Source organism: Pan troglodytes, chromosome 13 (genome assembly GCF_028858775.2).
Source record: "Pan troglodytes isolate AG18354 chromosome 13, NHGRI_mPanTro3-v2.0_pri, whole genome shotgun sequence".
NCBI classification, from domain to species: Eukaryota; Metazoa; Chordata; class Mammalia; order Primates; family Hominidae; genus Pan; species Pan troglodytes.
Genome location: NC_072411.2, coordinates 105,551,986 through 105,569,712, shown reverse-complemented (window position 1 = coordinate 105,569,712; position 17,727 = coordinate 105,551,986). Strand labels below are relative to the sequence as shown.

The 17,727-nt window shown below is 41.5% G+C and overlaps 1 protein-coding gene across 50 annotated transcripts in view; it reads right to left on the bottom strand.

Annotated features, from left to right (window-relative positions):
* Nucleotides 1-11,265, bottom strand: part of ABI2 (abl interactor 2) — a 101,493-nt gene extending 90,228 nt beyond the window's left edge. For 31 of the 50 annotated variants that reach the window (XM_054680096.2, XM_054680101.2, XM_054680106.2 and 28 more), the window contains exon 1: nucleotides 10,827-11,218. In XM_054680096.2, the coding sequence (XP_054536071.1) occupies nucleotides 10,827-10,943 (117 nt within the window). In that variant the 5' untranslated portion in view covers nucleotides 10,944-11,218. Of the gene's footprint in view, nucleotides 1-10,826 lie in introns of all 50 variants that reach the window. The other 19 variants (XM_054680098.2, XM_054680102.2, XM_054680108.2 and 16 more) reach the window with 5 other exon arrangements.
* Between the last annotated feature and the right edge of the window lie 6,462 nt (nucleotides 11,266-17,727).

Genomic DNA, 17,727 nt, shown 5'->3' with positions numbered 1-17,727 from the left:
CTCACTGCAACCTCTGCCTCCCGGGTTCAAGCAATTCTCCTGCTTCAGCCTCTGGAGTAGCTAGGACTGCAGACACCCGCCAACCACGCCCAGCTAATTTTTTTATTTTTAGGAGAGACAGGGTTTCACCATATTGGCCAGGCTGGTCTTCAACTCCCGACCTCAGGTAATCTGCCTGCCTCGGCCTCCCAAAGTGCTGGGATTACAGGCATGAGCCACCACACCCGGCCGGAACCAGTTTTTCATAATGGCTGTTCCAATTTACATTCTCACTGCACACAAGGATTCTCTTTTCTCCACCTGCTTGCCAACACTTATCTCTCTTTTGATAGCCACCCTAACAAGTGTGAGGTGACAGCTCCTTTTTGTTTTGACTTGCATTTCCCTAATGATTAGTGATGTTGAGCACATTTTCACATACCTGTTGGACACCTGTGTGTCTTCTTTGAAAAAATGTCTACTTAGGTCTTTTTAAAATCTGGTTATTTGGTTTTTTGCTATTAAGTTGTATGAATCCTTTATATATATATATATATACACACACACATACACACACACACACAGATATAAACCCCTTATCAGATAGATGTATGGTTTGCACATTTTCTCCCATTCCATAAATTGCCTTTTCATTTTGTGTCCTTTGCTGTGCAGAAGCCTTTTAGTTTGATGTAGTCACTCTCATCTTTTCTTGCTTTTGTTGCCTGTGCTTTTGGTGTCATATTTATAAAAACCATTGTCAAGACCAGAATCAAGGAGCTTTTCTCCTGTTTTCTTCTAGGAGTGTATCAGTCCATTCTTATGATCGTATGAAGAAATACCTGAGGCTGGGTAATTTATAAAGAAAAGAGGTTTAATCGGCTCTTGGTTCTGCAGGCTTTACACAAAGCACAGTGCTGGCATGTACTTCTGGTGAGGTGTAATCATGGCAGAAGTGGAGCCAGCATGTCACATGGTGGGGGGGCTCCCAGACTAATTTTAAACAACCAGTTCTCACGTGAACCAAGCAAGAACTCACTTATCACTAAAGGGATGGTGCTACATCATTCATGAGGGATCTGCCCCCATAATCCAATTATCTCCCACCAAGACCCACCTCCAACACTGGGAATCACATTTCAACAAGAGATTTGAAGGGAACAAACATCTGACCCATACCAAAGAGTTTTATAATTTCAGATCTTACATTTAAGTCTTTAATCCATTTCTAGCTAATTTGTATGTGTGATATAACAATCAAATTTCATTCTTTTGCATGTGGATATAGTTTTCCCAATACCATTTACTGAATTATCCTTTCCCCATTGTGTACCTGGTGCCTTTATCAAAGCTTAGTTGACTGCACAGATGTGGGTACATTTCCGGGCTCCATTCTGTTCCATTAGTCTACATGTCTTTTATGCCAGTAACACACTGTTTTGATTACTATAGCTTTTTTTGAGACAGAGTCTCGCTCTGTTGCCCAGGATGGAGTGCAGTGGCATGATCTCAGCTCACTGCAACCTCCACTTCCTGGGTTCAAGTGATTCTCCCAACTCAGCCTCCTGAGTAGCTGGGACTACAGGCGTGTGCCACCATGCCCAGCTAATTTTTGTATTTTTAGTAGAGATGAGGTTTCTCCACACTGGCCAGGCTGGTCTTGAACTCCTGACCTCAGGTGATCTGGCTGCCTCGGCCTCCCAAAGTGCTGGGATAACAAGCATGAACCACCATGCCAGGCCTATAGCTTTGTAATACAGTTTGAAATCAGGAAGTATGATACCTCCAACTTTGTTCTTATTCAAAACTGCTTTGGCTATTCAAAGTATTTTGTGGTTTCCTATGAATTTTAGGGTTTTTCTATTTTTGTGAAAAATACCATTGGAATACTGATAGAGATTGCATTAAATCTGTAGATGGCTTTGTGTAGTATGGACATGTTAACAATATCACATCTACCAATTCATGAGCACGGGATATCTTCCCATTTATTTGCATGTTCTTCAATTACTTTCATAAATGTCTTATAGTTTTTAGTGTACAGATCTTTCACCTCCTTGATTACATTTATTCCTAAGTATTCTATTCTTTCTGCTGCTATTATAAATGGAAATGTTTTCTTAATTTTTCAGATCGTTTGTAGTTAATATGTAGAAACACAACAGATTTTTGTATGTTGATCTTGTCTCCTACAACTTTACTAAATTCGTTAATTAATTCTAACAGTCTTTTGGTGGAGTCTTTAGGGTTTTGTGTACATAAGGAATCATGCCATTTGCAAACAGAGACAATTTAACTTCTTCCAATTTTGATGCCTTTTGTTTATTTTTCTTTCCTAACTGGCTGGCTAGGACTTCTAGTACTTTGCAGTACTTGATTAAATAGAACTAGTGACACTGGGCACCACTGTCTTATTCCTGATCTTAGAGGAAAAGGTTTCAACTTTTCATGGTTGAGTATGATGTTAGTTGTAGGCTTGTCATATATGGCCTTTGAGACATCACTAACAACAGAATAGCTAAAATTTTAAAACCTGACAAAACCAAATGCTGACAAAGATGAAGAACAACTGGATCTTTGCTGGTAGGAACGCAAAACGGTACCATCGTTTTTGGAAAAGAGTTTGGCAATTTGTATAAAACTAAACATACATTTACCATATGGTAATAATCCCACTATTAGATATTTATTGTCAAGGCAAAGAGAAGGCAATGTGATAGACCTGCCCAACTGCTTGTTAGGTTCAGAAAGCCTACCATTTACATGGAGGGCAGAAGGAATAGTAGTAAAAGATACAGCCCTTGTGCAAAGCAATACTAAAACAAAAGGAGCCAGGTGACTACAACATAGATATGACACCCTGTTGCGGAGGAGCCAATGCCATGCTGCAACTAAAGTCTTACAGCCTGCAGCTACTACCTAAAAGGGTACAACAGAGAGCCTCATCTCATGGGAACTAGGAGGTGATGAGGCACTGTTATCACGTACAGCCTCCTTGGCAGATGAAGAGATTGAGAAAGGGCTTCACATAAGGTCCTCGCAAACTTCCATAATCTTATATTCCAAGAGGATCACAAAGTGCTCGGCCAAGATTCAGATCAGATGCAGTTCAAGCACTGGCCTATGCAGCCTATGTGGATACATCCACTGTCACCAGGGTACAATAGTTGATCTGTTCCCTTAAATTTACCCAAAAGAGTGAAGACTTAGGTTGCACCAACACCTGTATACAAATGTTTACAGCCATATTCACCACTGCCTAAAACTAGAAACAATCCAGAAATCCATCAGTTGGTGAATGGATGAACAAATTATGATTCTTTCATACTCTAGAATATTACTCAGTAATAAGAAGGAACAAAGTACTGACAAAACACAATAACACTGATGATTTTCAAATGTATTAGGACTTCTAGTACCAAGAAGTCAAACGCAAAAGGCTATATACTACATAATGCCCTTTATATGGCATTCTGGAAAAGGCAAAAACTAGAGGGACAGAAAATATATCAGTGTTTACCAAAGGCTAGTAGTGGAGGGACAGGACTGACTACAGAGGGTAAAAGGAAAATTTTACATTGTGGTGGTTACATGACTATGTAAGTTTATTGTAATTCATAAACCTTTACACCTAAAAAGGGTGACTTGTACCATATATGTATTAAACCTCAATAAACCTGACTTTAAAAATCAAATGAGAAAAAATTCATGTTGTAAATGATTCAAAACAAAGCTGTTACATCATCCAAATTTTCTACAAAGTATATTACTTGTTTAAGAAGAAAAAAGCAAAACTATGTTCCTTGCATGAATTATGCAAATATGAAAAGTACTGCAAAACTTTACAGAACATAAATGTCACCAAAAAATCAAATAGGAAAAAACTTGCAAGGTAAATTTACATGTAATTATATCCTACTTATAAAATAATTCAAGGCCAGGCATGGTGGCTGACAGGTGTAATCCCAGCACTTTGGGAAGCCAAGGCAGGAGAATTGCTTGAGCCCAGGTGTTCCAAGACCAGCCTGAGCAACATAGTGAGATCCCATTTCTAACAACAACAACAAAAAAATTTAGCTGGGCATGGTGGCACAAGCCTGTGGTCCCAGCTACTTTGGGAGCTGAAGTGTGAAGACTGTTTGAGCTTGGGAGTGCAAGCTGCAGTGACCCATAATCGTGCTACTACACTCCAGCCTGAGTGACAAGAGTGAGACCCTGTCTCAAAAAATAAAATAAAATAAAATAAAATAAAGTAATAAAATAAAAATAATTCAGGGCATAGGCTCTTGCATATTCAAGTCTGTATTTCTTACATTCAGCAACTATTTAATGAGTGGCTACTATATGGAGAACATCCTACGGCTAATGGGAAAATATAGAAATTTTTAAGAAATGACTCCATCTTCTAGGAGCTTTGTATCTGGAAGGAAACACAAAGTAAATGAAAAATCCAAAATAGAATGTGTTGCCCTACATGCTACCTCATGAATCCAATCTACTAACCAATCCCATAAAAATTCAACCATAAGCTATCAAAAGTCTACGACTAGGCCAGGCACGGTGGCTTACACTGTAATCCCAGCACTTTGGGAGGCCGAGGCGGGCGGATCACCTAAGGTCAGGATCTCGAGACCAGCCTGGCCAATACGGTGAAACCCCGTCTCTACTAAAAATACAAAAATTAGCCAGGCGTGGTGGCGTGCACCTGTAATCCCAGCTACTCGGGAAGCTGAGACAGGAGAATTGCTTGAACCCAGGAGGTAGAGGTTGCAGTAAGCTGAGATCGCACCACTGTACTCCAACCTGGGCGACAGAGACTCTGTCTCAAAAAAAAAAAAAATCTACACCTAGCCTAATGTAACTTTCAGAATATTCACAAGGTAGAGTCAAATGGTGTCTAGATCGGCTTTGTCTTCTCTATTGTTTTTTTCCCAGAATCTCTGGACAGTGAGTAGGGTGCTGCAAAATGGATTTGGGGTGGGTGTAAGCAAATCACAGCATATTCATCCACCAAATATATTTCATCCACCAAAAGATTACCTTACACACCCTGAAACTGCATACTATTAAATTCCCTGCATTTTAAAAGAAAAAGTAACACCAAAAGCACCTCATGCTCAAAAATATCTCTACTACATATTTTACACATAAGTAAACCAATTTGGTTTATATATTATTCTCTGGGTGAGAAAAGATGACTCTAAATAAAGTAAACCTATCATACATTCTCACATTACCCATACCAAGGTAAGAAGAAAAAGTAAATGAGGCTGGGCACGATGGCTCACACCTGTAATCCCAGCACTGTGGAAGGCCAAGGCGGGTGGATCACTTGAGGTCAGGAATTCGAGACCAGCCTGGCCAACATGGAGAAACCCTGTCTTTACTAAAAATACAAAAATTAGCTGGGTATGCTGACACATGCCTGTAGTCCCAGCTACTCAGGAGGCTGAAGCAGGAGAATTGCTTGAACCCAGGAGCCGGAGGTTGTAGTGAGCGAAGATCACGCCACTGCACTCTAACCTGGGCAAAGGAGTGAGACTCCATCTCAAAAAAAAAAGAAAAAAGAAAAAAGAAATGAACAGTTTATTAATTAATTATTTTGGTAAAGAGCAATTTTGAACCAGGAAGCTCTTCAAGGAAGGGCGAAATGAGGTGAGACTGGATTTCCTGGATCAATAACGGAAATTATGAGGTCACTTAAGTTCCTTGGACAAGAAGGTGTAGGAAGTGTACAAATGACAAAATGTTTAAAAGAGCAAGGGGCTCAAATATAAATTAGCCTGTTTTTGCAATCTTGTCAAAGGTCTTGAAGATGACTGATTTGTCACTGAAAATCTATTCACCAAATGTCTCTGCTGAGAGTTAGGGACTAATTTCTTGAGGAATGGTAAGCCTTGATCAATTTCAAATGAGTTGAGTCATCTTAATCTATGGGGAATTCAGTCTCCCAAATTCTACTCAGTCTCCTTACTCTCAACTGACCTCTTTCTCCTTCATTCTAGGTATTCTAAGATTCTCCCATTTGCAAGAACATACAGAACTCAACCTATAAATATAACCAACCTCCTCCCAATATACTATATGACATCCATTTAAAAAAAAGTCAAGCCCAGCATCCTTAAAAGGTTCTTTTAAAGGTATAGAATATAGAACATAAACCCATTTCTACAAAAATATTGATATATAGTTGTGCATACAAAAAATATTTAAAAGTATGAGTACCAGATATATATTCAAGATGATCGGGCAATTTTCCATTTCTTTCATAATACCTACTTGTATTCTCCAATAATTTTTCAACAATGAGCATGTATTCTAATGATTTTTATTAAATAAAAATTTTAAATCTTTGTATCATTTTGGTAATTACTTTTGAGGAAACTGACTGATAATATTCCCTTGTAAACCTCTCATGAAGTTTTTAGTGAACTCTGGGAGTATCCACATTGATTAAGAGAAGAAAAGGAAAGCTACTAATATGTCTCCTATTGTTCAAAAATATTTCAGGTAAAAATTTAAGGTAAGTTCTTAATTTCTTCTCTTTTGAATAAATCCATATTATGGGATGATTCTACTCTTAATCCAAACAGTAAGATTTTACTATGCATCTATGTGAACCGTCACTCACAAAAATCAGTAACTTTTATCTAACAAAAAGAAAAATGTACATATCAACAAGTTGGCTTTTCAGATTTCAGGAAAGTAACAAATAGGGAGTTATTTCATCTACCAAAACATTAAGACAACTATATTGTAATAAAAATTCTTCTATTTGTAAAAACGTAGATTCCAAGTTAACCAAAACATTTTTAATTCCTGGACACCTTCAAACATATTAGGCATTATGTGTGTAATTTTTGTTTTTTTGAGACAGAGTCTTGCTCTGTCGCCCAGGCTGGAGTGCAATGGCATGATCTTGGCTCACTGCAACCTCCGCTTCCCAGGTTCAAGTGATTCTCCCATCTCAGCCTCCCAAGTAGCTGGGACTACAGGCACACGCCACCATAGCCAGCTAATTTTTGTATTTTTAGTAGAGACGCGGTTTCACCATGTTGGCCAGGATGGTCTGGATCTCCTGATCTCGTGATGTGCCTGCCTCGGCCTCCCAAAGTGCTGGGATTACAGGCGTGGGCCACCGTGCCCGGCCTAGGTGTGTATATTAATAAATGAAGAAAAACGCAGGTCTTACATGTATCTCAAAAAAAAGTCTCTACCAACTACTAAATCCTTTGTATAGGCAAGAAATAAAATTGATCTGATAAATATCAGCAAACTGTAGTTATACCTGTTTATCATATTTTAGAAAAAATATTTTGACTATCCCATTTTCTAGAGGTTAGAATAATGAAACTATCTAAATTTTTATTAAAAATGACTCTTAGGGGGCCAGGCACGGTGGCTCACGCCAGTAATCCTAGCACTCTGGGAGGCCGAGGTGGGTGGGTCATCTGGGGTCAGGAGTTTGAGACTAGCCTGGCCAACATGGCAAAACCCCATCTCTACCAAAAATACAAAAATTAGCTGGGCGTGTTGGCACGTGCCTGTAATCCCAGCTACTCGGGAGGCTGAGGCAGGACAATCACTTGAACCCGGGGGACGAAGGTTGCAGTGAGCTGAGATCATGCCACTGCACTCCAGCCTGGGCGACACAGTGAGACTGTGTCAAAAAAAAAAAAAAGAACACTGAGCAAAAACACTTATTACACATGATAAACAGATTTTTTTTCTACTTTATAGGCAAAAATTACATTTCCACACAATAAAATGAGTGTTGGGTTAGTTAACTCGAGCTAGTGGCTAAGACATGATGCTATAATAAGGCTAAATTGGCCAGGTGCGGTGGCTCACGTCTGTAATCCCAACACTTTGGGGAGGCCAAGGCAGGTTGATCATCTGAGGCCAGGAGTTCCAGACCAGCCTGGCCAAAATGGGGAAATCCCGTCTCTACTAAAAATACAAAAATTAGCCAGGCATGGTGGTACACACCTGTAGTCCCAGCTACTTGGAAGGCTGAGGCAGAAGAATCGCTTGAACCCAGGAGGCGGAGGTTGCAGTGAGCAGAGATCGAGATCGCGCCACTACACTCCAGCCTGGGTGACAGAGTGAGACTCTGTCTCAGGAAAAAAAAAAAAAAAGGCTAAATTGACCATTTGATCACTGATCCTGTGAATTAACTTTCATCTACTGCAGGGTCCAGGCAGCATCAAAACCCCTGCTGGTCAACCAAATGTACAGCTGGATCAGCACAAATCCACTGTCACCACGTTCTATTTATCAACTTTCCCAACAAATCATATAAGAGCTATCATCCTGAGAGAGTGTACCAATTATATACCCAAGGCATCCTAAAATAAATGATAATCAAAAAAGAGAAAGTGTAAAATATACTTCAGATGCTAAACTGAAGAAATAAACTATTTTAAAATCTAAGTTCATTTCTATTAAATTAATATTAATCAATATTTATGCTTTAAATTTTAAAATGTCACCACACTAAATTTTGAGTCCCATTGCTAAAACAGAGATTGATAGTAGTAACGTTTTTCTCTTTTCAACTGAAGGAAATGTATAAAATATTTAAAAAGACAACTGCTGATGCCTTTAACCTTTCAGCTTTAATAATCCTTATCCTTTTACCTTTATATAGCAATTATAACTTAAGAGGAACTTGTACCTTCAAATTACAATAAAAAATCATCTTGCAAAAGAGAGAGAAATCTGTTTATTTTTTATTTCTTACTGGTAATAATTGCAATCTACTTTTCCACCCTCAGTTTCTCTTCTGACCTGCAACTCTTTCCCCATAATATGCTGCACAAGGCAATGGAATTACCACTTCATTCCTTTAGGTTTTGCCTCTACTAGAGATTGTGAATTCCCTCAGAACAGCATTGCTTCCTCCAGTCCTCCTTGGTACCAGCAGTGCACTACAGAGTATAAATTAACTACATGGTATTAAATTTCCTCCAAGATCAGCCTCTCCTACTAGGTATGTACCATCCACCCCTCACACAGTTCTAGGCCATAAAAGACTTTCAATTTTAGCGAAAAATTGAGCAAGTGAATCTTTTTTTTTTTTTTTTTTGAGATGTAGTCTCACTCTTATCGCCCAGGCCTGAACCTCTGAATCTTTTCTACCCCACTTGTATCAGCAAAGTACATTACAAGTGGACATTTGTATTTTTTTGTATTAATCTTGCCTACATTCCTTTCCTAGTAGCCATAGTCAACTGCCTCTTTCGAAGGAACAGGTTTATACAGTGGTTCATTCTCAAATACAAATGTTGTCTACAAGATAATAGTATGTCTAATCAAACAAAATCTCACTTCCGCGATCAACAATGTGGCCATTACAAAATTTATGAACCTATAAAATTGTAACACCTGTTTTTAAAAGTTTACACTAAGACATGAAAATGCTTTCCTATATAGCTAATGTTAAGAAAGGTGCCTCACGCCTATAATCCCAGCACTTTGGGAGGCCGAGGTGGGTGGATGACTTGAAGTCAGGAGTTCGAGACCAGTCTGGCCAACATGGTGAAACCCCATCTTTACTAAAAATACAAAAATTAGCCGGCTGTGGTAGCGGGCGCCTGTAGTCCCAGCTACTCGGGAAGCTGAAGCACGAGAATTGCTCAAACCTAGGAGGCCGAGGTTTCAGTGAGCCGAGATCGCGCCACTGCACTCCAACCTGGACTACAGAACGAGGTTGTGTCTCAAAAAGAAAAGAAAAAAGAAGGATCCCTGGAGAGATGGAGGTGGGAGCAAGAAAAAAGGAGAAAAAAAAAAAGGACTGTGAAGAAACAGTTTAACATATTGCTTCCATTTCCATCTTTATCCCAAGAGAATTTAAACGGGAAAGAAAAAAAATGGAGGCAGAACCCATAATTCAAAATAACCATAAAAAAAAAAAAGCAAAAGATTTTAGATTTTGCAAACTGTGCATTTTAACCTGCTATCCTTTCAAGTAATTTTTAAAGAAGGATTTTTTAAATCCACAGAATACTTTGCTTCATCCAGGAGCAGCTGGATCTCATACAATCCAGTATCCCCCGCCTCCACACACACGCCGCTACCACTATCAGCCCCTGAGCCAAACGATCCATCACGGTTAAAAAAAAAAAAAAAAAAAAAAATTAAACCAGGAGGTTCATCTTCCCAATTCTCTCTAACAAACAGTCATAGTCTGTCCTCCTCCCACCCCCAGGAAAATTGCCTATTCTAACAGAACTAGGAGGGAGGGGAATCAGCTCATCATCCTTCTCCATAGGGAAAAAAATGGCATTAACTTCCAACAAGAAACTGCTGCTCTTCTACCGTATCCCCTTTAGAACATAAAATATTAAGAAAGGGTTTCTGAAGCATTCACAGGAACAGAAAACTGAAGCCTGAAGCACTTCACTCTGCAGCAAGATAGCCCCTTAAAAATCATCCAGAATTTGGGGGATGGAGGTAACCCGTCAATACCCGCGACACCCCTACCCTAAGGTGGGGAGCAGGATTCCGTCAAACAGAAAATGCCACTCTCCGCCCCCTCCGCCATCCGGAACGCTGACCAGCGCGGAGTGCGGGGGCGGCCGAGGGCGGGAGCGGCGAGGAGGCGGGACGCGACACACGCACCACGCCGGGAACTGCTTCACCGCTTTTTTAAAGGTTTTTAAAATGCAGTTTCTCCAGCCGGAGAATTCCCACCCATTCACCAGCCCCAGCCCTCACCCAGCTCCCCACCCCCATCGGGGGCTCCGCTGGGCCGTGTCCCCGAGGCGGCCTCGGCCCCACGCCCCGAGGCGCGCGGCCCCCGGCGCGGGGGTCCCCGACGCGGCCCAGCTGGGGATGCTTCGCACCTGTATGTAGTTGTTCTCGCAGTAATCGGCCACCCGTTCCAGATTTGTGTAGCTGTCGAAGAGGGCCCGGCGGCCCCCCGGGATTTCCTCTTCCAGCAGCATCTGCAGCTCCGCCATCTTCACATCCTCCTCCTCCTCCTCCTCATACAGGTCGCAGAGGGAGCGGCGGCCGCAGCGCCAGGGAAACCCAGGACCGGGAGAGGAGGAGCGGCGGCGACGGCGGCAGTAACTCGGGAGGAGCGAGAAACAGCCCCAGCGCGCGACAGGGGAGGGGGCGACGGGGGCGGGACGCGAGCCGACGGACTGCGAGGACGGTCACCGCGGCGACGGCCCGCCGGGCGCGCGCACGCGCGCTCCCTTCCCTCCGCCCCCGGGAGCCCGAAAAAGATTCCCACCCTCGCCCGCGCCGCCGGCCCCTCCCCCACTTCCGGCGTCTCCTAGCGACGGCGGGGGTAGGGGCCGGGATGCGCGCGGGAGTTGGTGGCGCAGTTAACCCTTCCGCCGCCCGCCCGCCGTTGGAGCGGCTGGAGAAGCCCCCACCTCCCGGCGGCCTTTGTTAGCCCGGCGGGAACACACCACCCTGCTCGGCTGGCTTCCTGCCGGCTCCCTCCGGGACTCATCTGGGCTCCGTCCCCATGGAGGTCATCGGCCTAGGGAACTTCTCGAGGCTTTTCTCCCTCTGCTGCTGACGGGAGGCCGAAGGAGGGCACAGCCTCCACTCTTGGGACCCTCCTCTGTGAAAGATCACACCTCAACAGGGCAGGAATAAAACTTCCACGCAGCTTTCAATGCCACCTGACTTCATTTTTCTCAAATTTGACCTCATCCTCTTTGTTGCAGTGAATTGCAGTTTCCTAACCCCAGCTTTCCTGCGCCCCTGCCTCTTTGCACTTCCCACTAACGCCGTTCTCCCCTGCCAGGTTAGCCCCTTTCTCTCCTGGTTTGCGGTGCCGTGGGCCTCAGCTTTTTATGTTTGCCATTTCTATGATTCGCTTCCTCACTCACAACCTTTTCTGTCATTTCTCTAATGCTATCAACTTCGCTGTCCTTTTTCCTATTCATGGATTCAGTATTTAAAATTTTGAAAACGATTTTGCTAGTAGTAATTGCCTTCTTCACAGGGCTGTTACATAGATAAAATCAACGTTTATTGTGAACATACCTTGAAAAAACATTAAGTGCTACAAAAATTCAAGGCAGATAATTTTCCTCTTGCAGAGTTATAATTCTGTTTTTATTCTCCAGATACTGTGTCTTGTTTTCCTAAATCAGACTACCCCACACAATGTAATCTGGAAAAACTAAAACTCCTGACCATTGCTGAGATATGAAGCCATGACCTTTATTTGTGCTGTGGAAAATCAAAGTTGATTCCAGGCAGTACCATCTTAGACTTGTGTAGTTAGAACAAGATCCATTGTTTCAACACTTTTCTTAATCTGGTGATCTCTTGGCCCTCCTACAGTGAATTTTTTTCATTCAGATGATGAGGAAACTTATACTTTCAAAAAAAATCACTTTAGGACGGGCGCGGTGGTTCACGCGTGTAATCCCAGCACTTTGGGAGGCCGAGGCGGGCGGATCACGAGGTCAGGAGATCGAGACCATCCTGGCTAACACAGTGAAAACCCGTCTCTACTAAAAATAAAAATAAAAAAATTAGCTGGGCATGGTGACGGGCGCCTGTAGTCCCAGCTACTCGGGAAGCTGAGGCAGAAGAATGGCGTCATCCTGGGAGAAGAGCTTGCAGTGAGCGGAGATCGCACCACTGCACTCCATCCTGGGCGACAGAGCGAGACTCCGTCTCAAAAAAAAAAAAAAAAATCACTTTAATACCATATCATTACAAATTTCTGGAGCAAACCCTAATGTTATATTGGCTTCATGATACATACATTAGCAGAATGTATGAGTTTTCACTGTGGAACCTAAATTAAAGGATATTGAAAATGTTGGTCTAGTCCAACTAGTTTTATTCTTAAGCACTTTAACCATCTTCTGTAGTAGTGGTTCTCAAACTTCAGTGTGAGGAGCTTGTTAAAAATGAAAGCTGCAGGGTCACACACACTAAGATTCATTAGTTTGAGAGCATGAGTGATGGAAATGAGTAGTTATTTAAATGACACATCAACTTGCTTCAGTGAATATGACATATGAATAATCAAGTGAATAAAACAAATGTTAGATGAAGCAAACTTTTCTTTCAGACTAAACTTCAATAGATCAAAAAATAATGTTGAAGAAGCTCATCAGGTGAGTTAAATGGTAGACAGACTCTTCCCCCATCATTACTTATTCCCACCCAGCATTTTTTCAACTACGGCTTAGCAATTAGCCTAATAAACAAATTTCCCTCTGGGATGTTTCGTCATTCTAGAAATTACCTAGAAAAGATTCTAGTATTTTCTCTAATTAGTGACAATCTCTTTGGACCTAGTTTCCTTATCAAGAAATCAAAGGGTGAGGCCGGGCACGGTGGCTCTCGCCTGTAATTCCAGCACTTTGGGAGGCCGACACAGGTGGATCAGCTGAGGTCAGGAGCTCGAGACCAGCCTGGCCAACATGGTGAAACCCCGTCTCTACTAAAAATACAAAAATTAGCTGGGTGTGGAAGCGGGTGCCTGTAATCCCAGCTACTCAGAAGGCTGAGGCTGGAGAATCGCTTGAACCAGGGTGGCGTAGGTTGCAGTGAGCCGAGATCGCGCCACTGCACTCTAACCTGGCCGACAGAGGGAGGCTCTGTCTCGAAAAAGAAAGAGAAATCAAAGGGTGAAACTCAGGTCAGGAATTCTGAAACTTGAGTGTGGTTTGGAATCACCTGGAGGGCTTTCTAAACCAGATTGCTGGACCACACCTCCAGAGTTCTTTATTCAGTTGGTCCGGCCCAATTTATTAATGTAGGTTTAACAAGTTCCCAGGTGATGCCTATGAAACGGCCCTTCTGGCTCAAAAAGTCTATGATTCCAATTTCTGGCAGCTGGGAAACTCCATCTAGAGAGGTGCTTTGTACACAGCAGAATTTGAGATGCAAGGACATAAACAACACTTTGCTGCCACCAAGATTGATTAAGCAAAAAAGGATAACTACAAAATCTGTAAAAGAGTATATAGTTATTAGGTTCAAGGATGAGATTGTGTACCTCATGAAAATCTTCCACTACTTCTCCATAATTGTTTAAGCTGATGAAGGTAATTGAAATCTGTTCAATTTTACAATTTTTCAGATGAACTGATATGATAAAAGTGCATTTTCAAGCCCTTAGAGAGTTACAATTATAATAGTAGTACACACTTCACATGAACTTCTTATAAACGTAAATAAGCAAACTCACTGCTCTAAGAAGCCATATTTAAGAGCTTTAGTACAAGAAGATTTTCAAAATTATACAAATCTAATATACCCATGTATGAGGTTGTGAAGTTGTAACCCATCTTAAAAAAAATCTTTCTTAAATTTATTCCAGTGTTTTAAAAATTATTAGCCCCTTCTAAGTCCCATGTAATAGAAGCACATCTTACCTTTAAAAACCATAACTTCTAGCAGGACAGGGTGGCTCGTGCCTGGAGTCCTACCTACTCAGGAGACTGAGACAGGAGGATCACTTCAGCCCTGGAGTTTGAGACCAGTATGGGGCAACATAGACCTTTGTCTCTGAAAAAAAAATTAAAAATGCATAAAAACAATTAATTTTGTATATGATTTAATAGGCATCTCTTTTTTTTTTACTTTTTTTTATTTTTTATTTTTAGATGAACATCTCACTCTGTCACCCAGGCTGGAGTGCAGTGGTGCAATCTTGGCTCACTGTAATCTCTGCCCCCCAGGTTCAAGCAATTCTCTTGCCTCAGCCTCCCTAGTAACTGGGACTACAGGCACCCGCCACCACGCCAGGCTAATTTTTGTATTTTTGGTAGAGATGGGGTTCCACCATGTTGGCCAGGCTGATCTTGAACTCCTGACCTCAGGTGATCCGCCCACCTCGGCCTCCCAAAGTGCTAAGATTACAGGTATGAGCCACCACACACATTCAGCCTATCTCCTTTATAAGAACATGTTGCTGCTCATTTCAGGCTAAAAATGGGTCAAACAAATATCAAATTACAATATATAATCGTTATATACTGACTGACCTCCCTCATATCTTGGAAAATTCAAAATGTTCACGTATTCATCAGATAAATTCAGGATGGATGCACTATGGAGAAAAGACCAGGGAAACAATGCTCAAGGCAGACACTAGTTTGAGGATTATGAAATCAATCCAGCTAAGAAATGATGGTGATCTCCAGGGAGAGGAGATGCAAAGAAATGGATGGAGTAATAAATATTTAGTAGGTAAAATCAATAGGGGTTGGTGAATGATTAAATATGGAAGTTAATGCAAGACAGGAGTCAATGTTGGTGGTAAGATTGCTGGCTTGGGCACTTGGGTAGTTGGTGGTGCAATTTACATATAAATTACATAATATTTCACATGCCTGGAAAACCTCCAATTTACATTTATTTTCTGTATGTTTCGATCATTGTTATCAATAACACTGGCATATAGGACACTGTATTAAGCTCTGTGTTGATATTATGCTACTGTAGGTACGTTATTTAATTAAATAAAAGCCTTCAGTAGTATAGCATGTTTTGCCCTCTCAAAAGTCTTTAACAGCTATGGAGGGAGACGGGGCAAAATTAGAGTAATTAACATGTGTTCAATGCCTACTGTGTGTCAGGCATTCATTCTGCATTTCGCATAAATTAATCTTCACAACTAAATGCAAAGTAGGTTTTATGATCCTCATTTCCAGATTCAAAAACCAAGGTTTAGAGAAACAAACTAACCAAATATACTTGGAAATCAGGGAGTTAGCAATTATACCTGGTTTTGATTTTTTTCATGTTTTTCTTTTCCATTATACCATGCTAAATCACACTTCTACTTTAACTCTGTAAGTGCAGTACTTCAATAATGCACATAAACATTAATAATGCCTATTGAACATCCATTACATAACCTCTTTTAATTTAAAAAAAAAAAAAGGTTAATTCTGGCCAGGCACAATGGCTCACGCCTGTAATCTCAGTACTTTGGGAGGCTGAGGCGGGAGGATCACCTGAGTTCGGAAGTTTGAGACCAACCTGACCAATGTGGAGAAACCCTGTCTCTACTAAAAATACAAAATTACCCGGGCATGGTGGCACATGCTTGTAATCCCAGCTAGGGAGGCTGAGGCAGGAGAATCACTTGCATCTGGGAAGTGGAGGTTGCAGTGAGCTGAGATTGCGCCATTGCACTCCAGCCTGGGCAACAAGAGTGAAACTCTGTCTCAAAAAAAAAAAAAAATTGTTAATTCCTTTCAATAGAACAACTCTTTGATACTTACAGGCATTCACTAAGTATAGGGTTTTTTTTTTCTTCTCAAAGCTAAACACAACCAATTCTTGTATTCTTCATCAAATATTTCACAGAATTATAGGATGTACAAGTTGGAGGGCATCTTAGAGATTATCTAGGACTTACCCCAACCTTTTACCGATGTGGGAACTTAAACTAAGAAACATTGATTGCCCAAGGATACCTAGTAAGTGTGAAAACCTAAACTCAAAATCAGGAGAAAGGAACAAAATACATTTTAGATACAAACATTATTTTTGAGCTGTTTCATGATATTTTGATGTAAATTCAGTTCTTATCCTTACAAGTAGCTGCCTCCTTCTGGGGTTTTCACCATCTTGTCAAAATCTTTAAAATGCGAACCCCAAATTGAATTCAGTATTCCATATATGAGGCAAAAATGATACCAGACAACAATCCCAATACAGTTTTTTTGGAACTTGACAACATAATTTTAAAGTTCATGTGTAAAAATAAAAACATAAGAGCAGCCAGGACATTTCTGAAAAAGGATAATCCAGAAGAAAACTTGTGGTTCTAATTAATAAAAACACATAAAGTAGCCTGTAATCCCAGCACTTTGGGAGGCCAAGGCGGGCGAATCACCTAAGGTCAGGAGTTCCAGATGAGACTGGCCAACATGGCAAAACCCCGTCTCTACTAAAAATACAACAATTAACTAGGTGTGGTGGTGGGCACTTGTAATCCCAGCTACTCAGGAGGCTGAGGCAGAAGAATCACTTGAACCCGGGAGGTGGAGGTTGCAGTGAGCCAAGATTGCACACTGCACTCCAGCCAAGGTAACAGAGCAAGACTCTGTCTAAAAAAAAAAAAAAAAACCATAAAGTAGAGTAAATGAAAGTATCACCAGAGTAGAATAAAAACTAAAAACTTGGCTGGGCGTGGTGGCTCACGCCTGTAATCCCAGCACTTTGGGAGGCCGAGGCAGGTGGATCATGAGGCCAGGAGATCGAGACCATCCTGACTAACATGGTGAAACCCCGTGGTGGTGGGCACCTGTAGTCCCAGCTACTCCAGAGGCTGAGGCAGGAGAATGGTGTGAACCCAGGAGGCGGAGCTTGCAGTGAGCCGAGATTGTGCCACTGCACTCCAGCCTGGGCGACAGAGTGAGACTCCATCTCAAAAAAAAAAAAAAAACACTAAAAACTCCACCCTAGTAAATATAAGAATTAAATATGTGATCAACGTGACATTTCAAATCAAAGGGAAATAAAGAGTACTAGAACAACTAGATAACAGCAAAAAAAAAATGTTAGATTATGATATAAAAATAAATACTGGGCCAGGCACAGTGACTCACACCTGTAATCCCAGCAATTTGGGAGCCCAAGCCAGGTGGATCACTTGAGCTCAAGAGTTTCAGACCAGCCTGGGCAACAGAGTGAGATCCTGTCTCTACACAAAAAAATAGAAAAATTAGCTGGGCATAGTGGCGCACATCTGTAGTCGCAGCTACTCAGGAGGCTGAGATAGGAGATGGCTTGAGCCTGGGA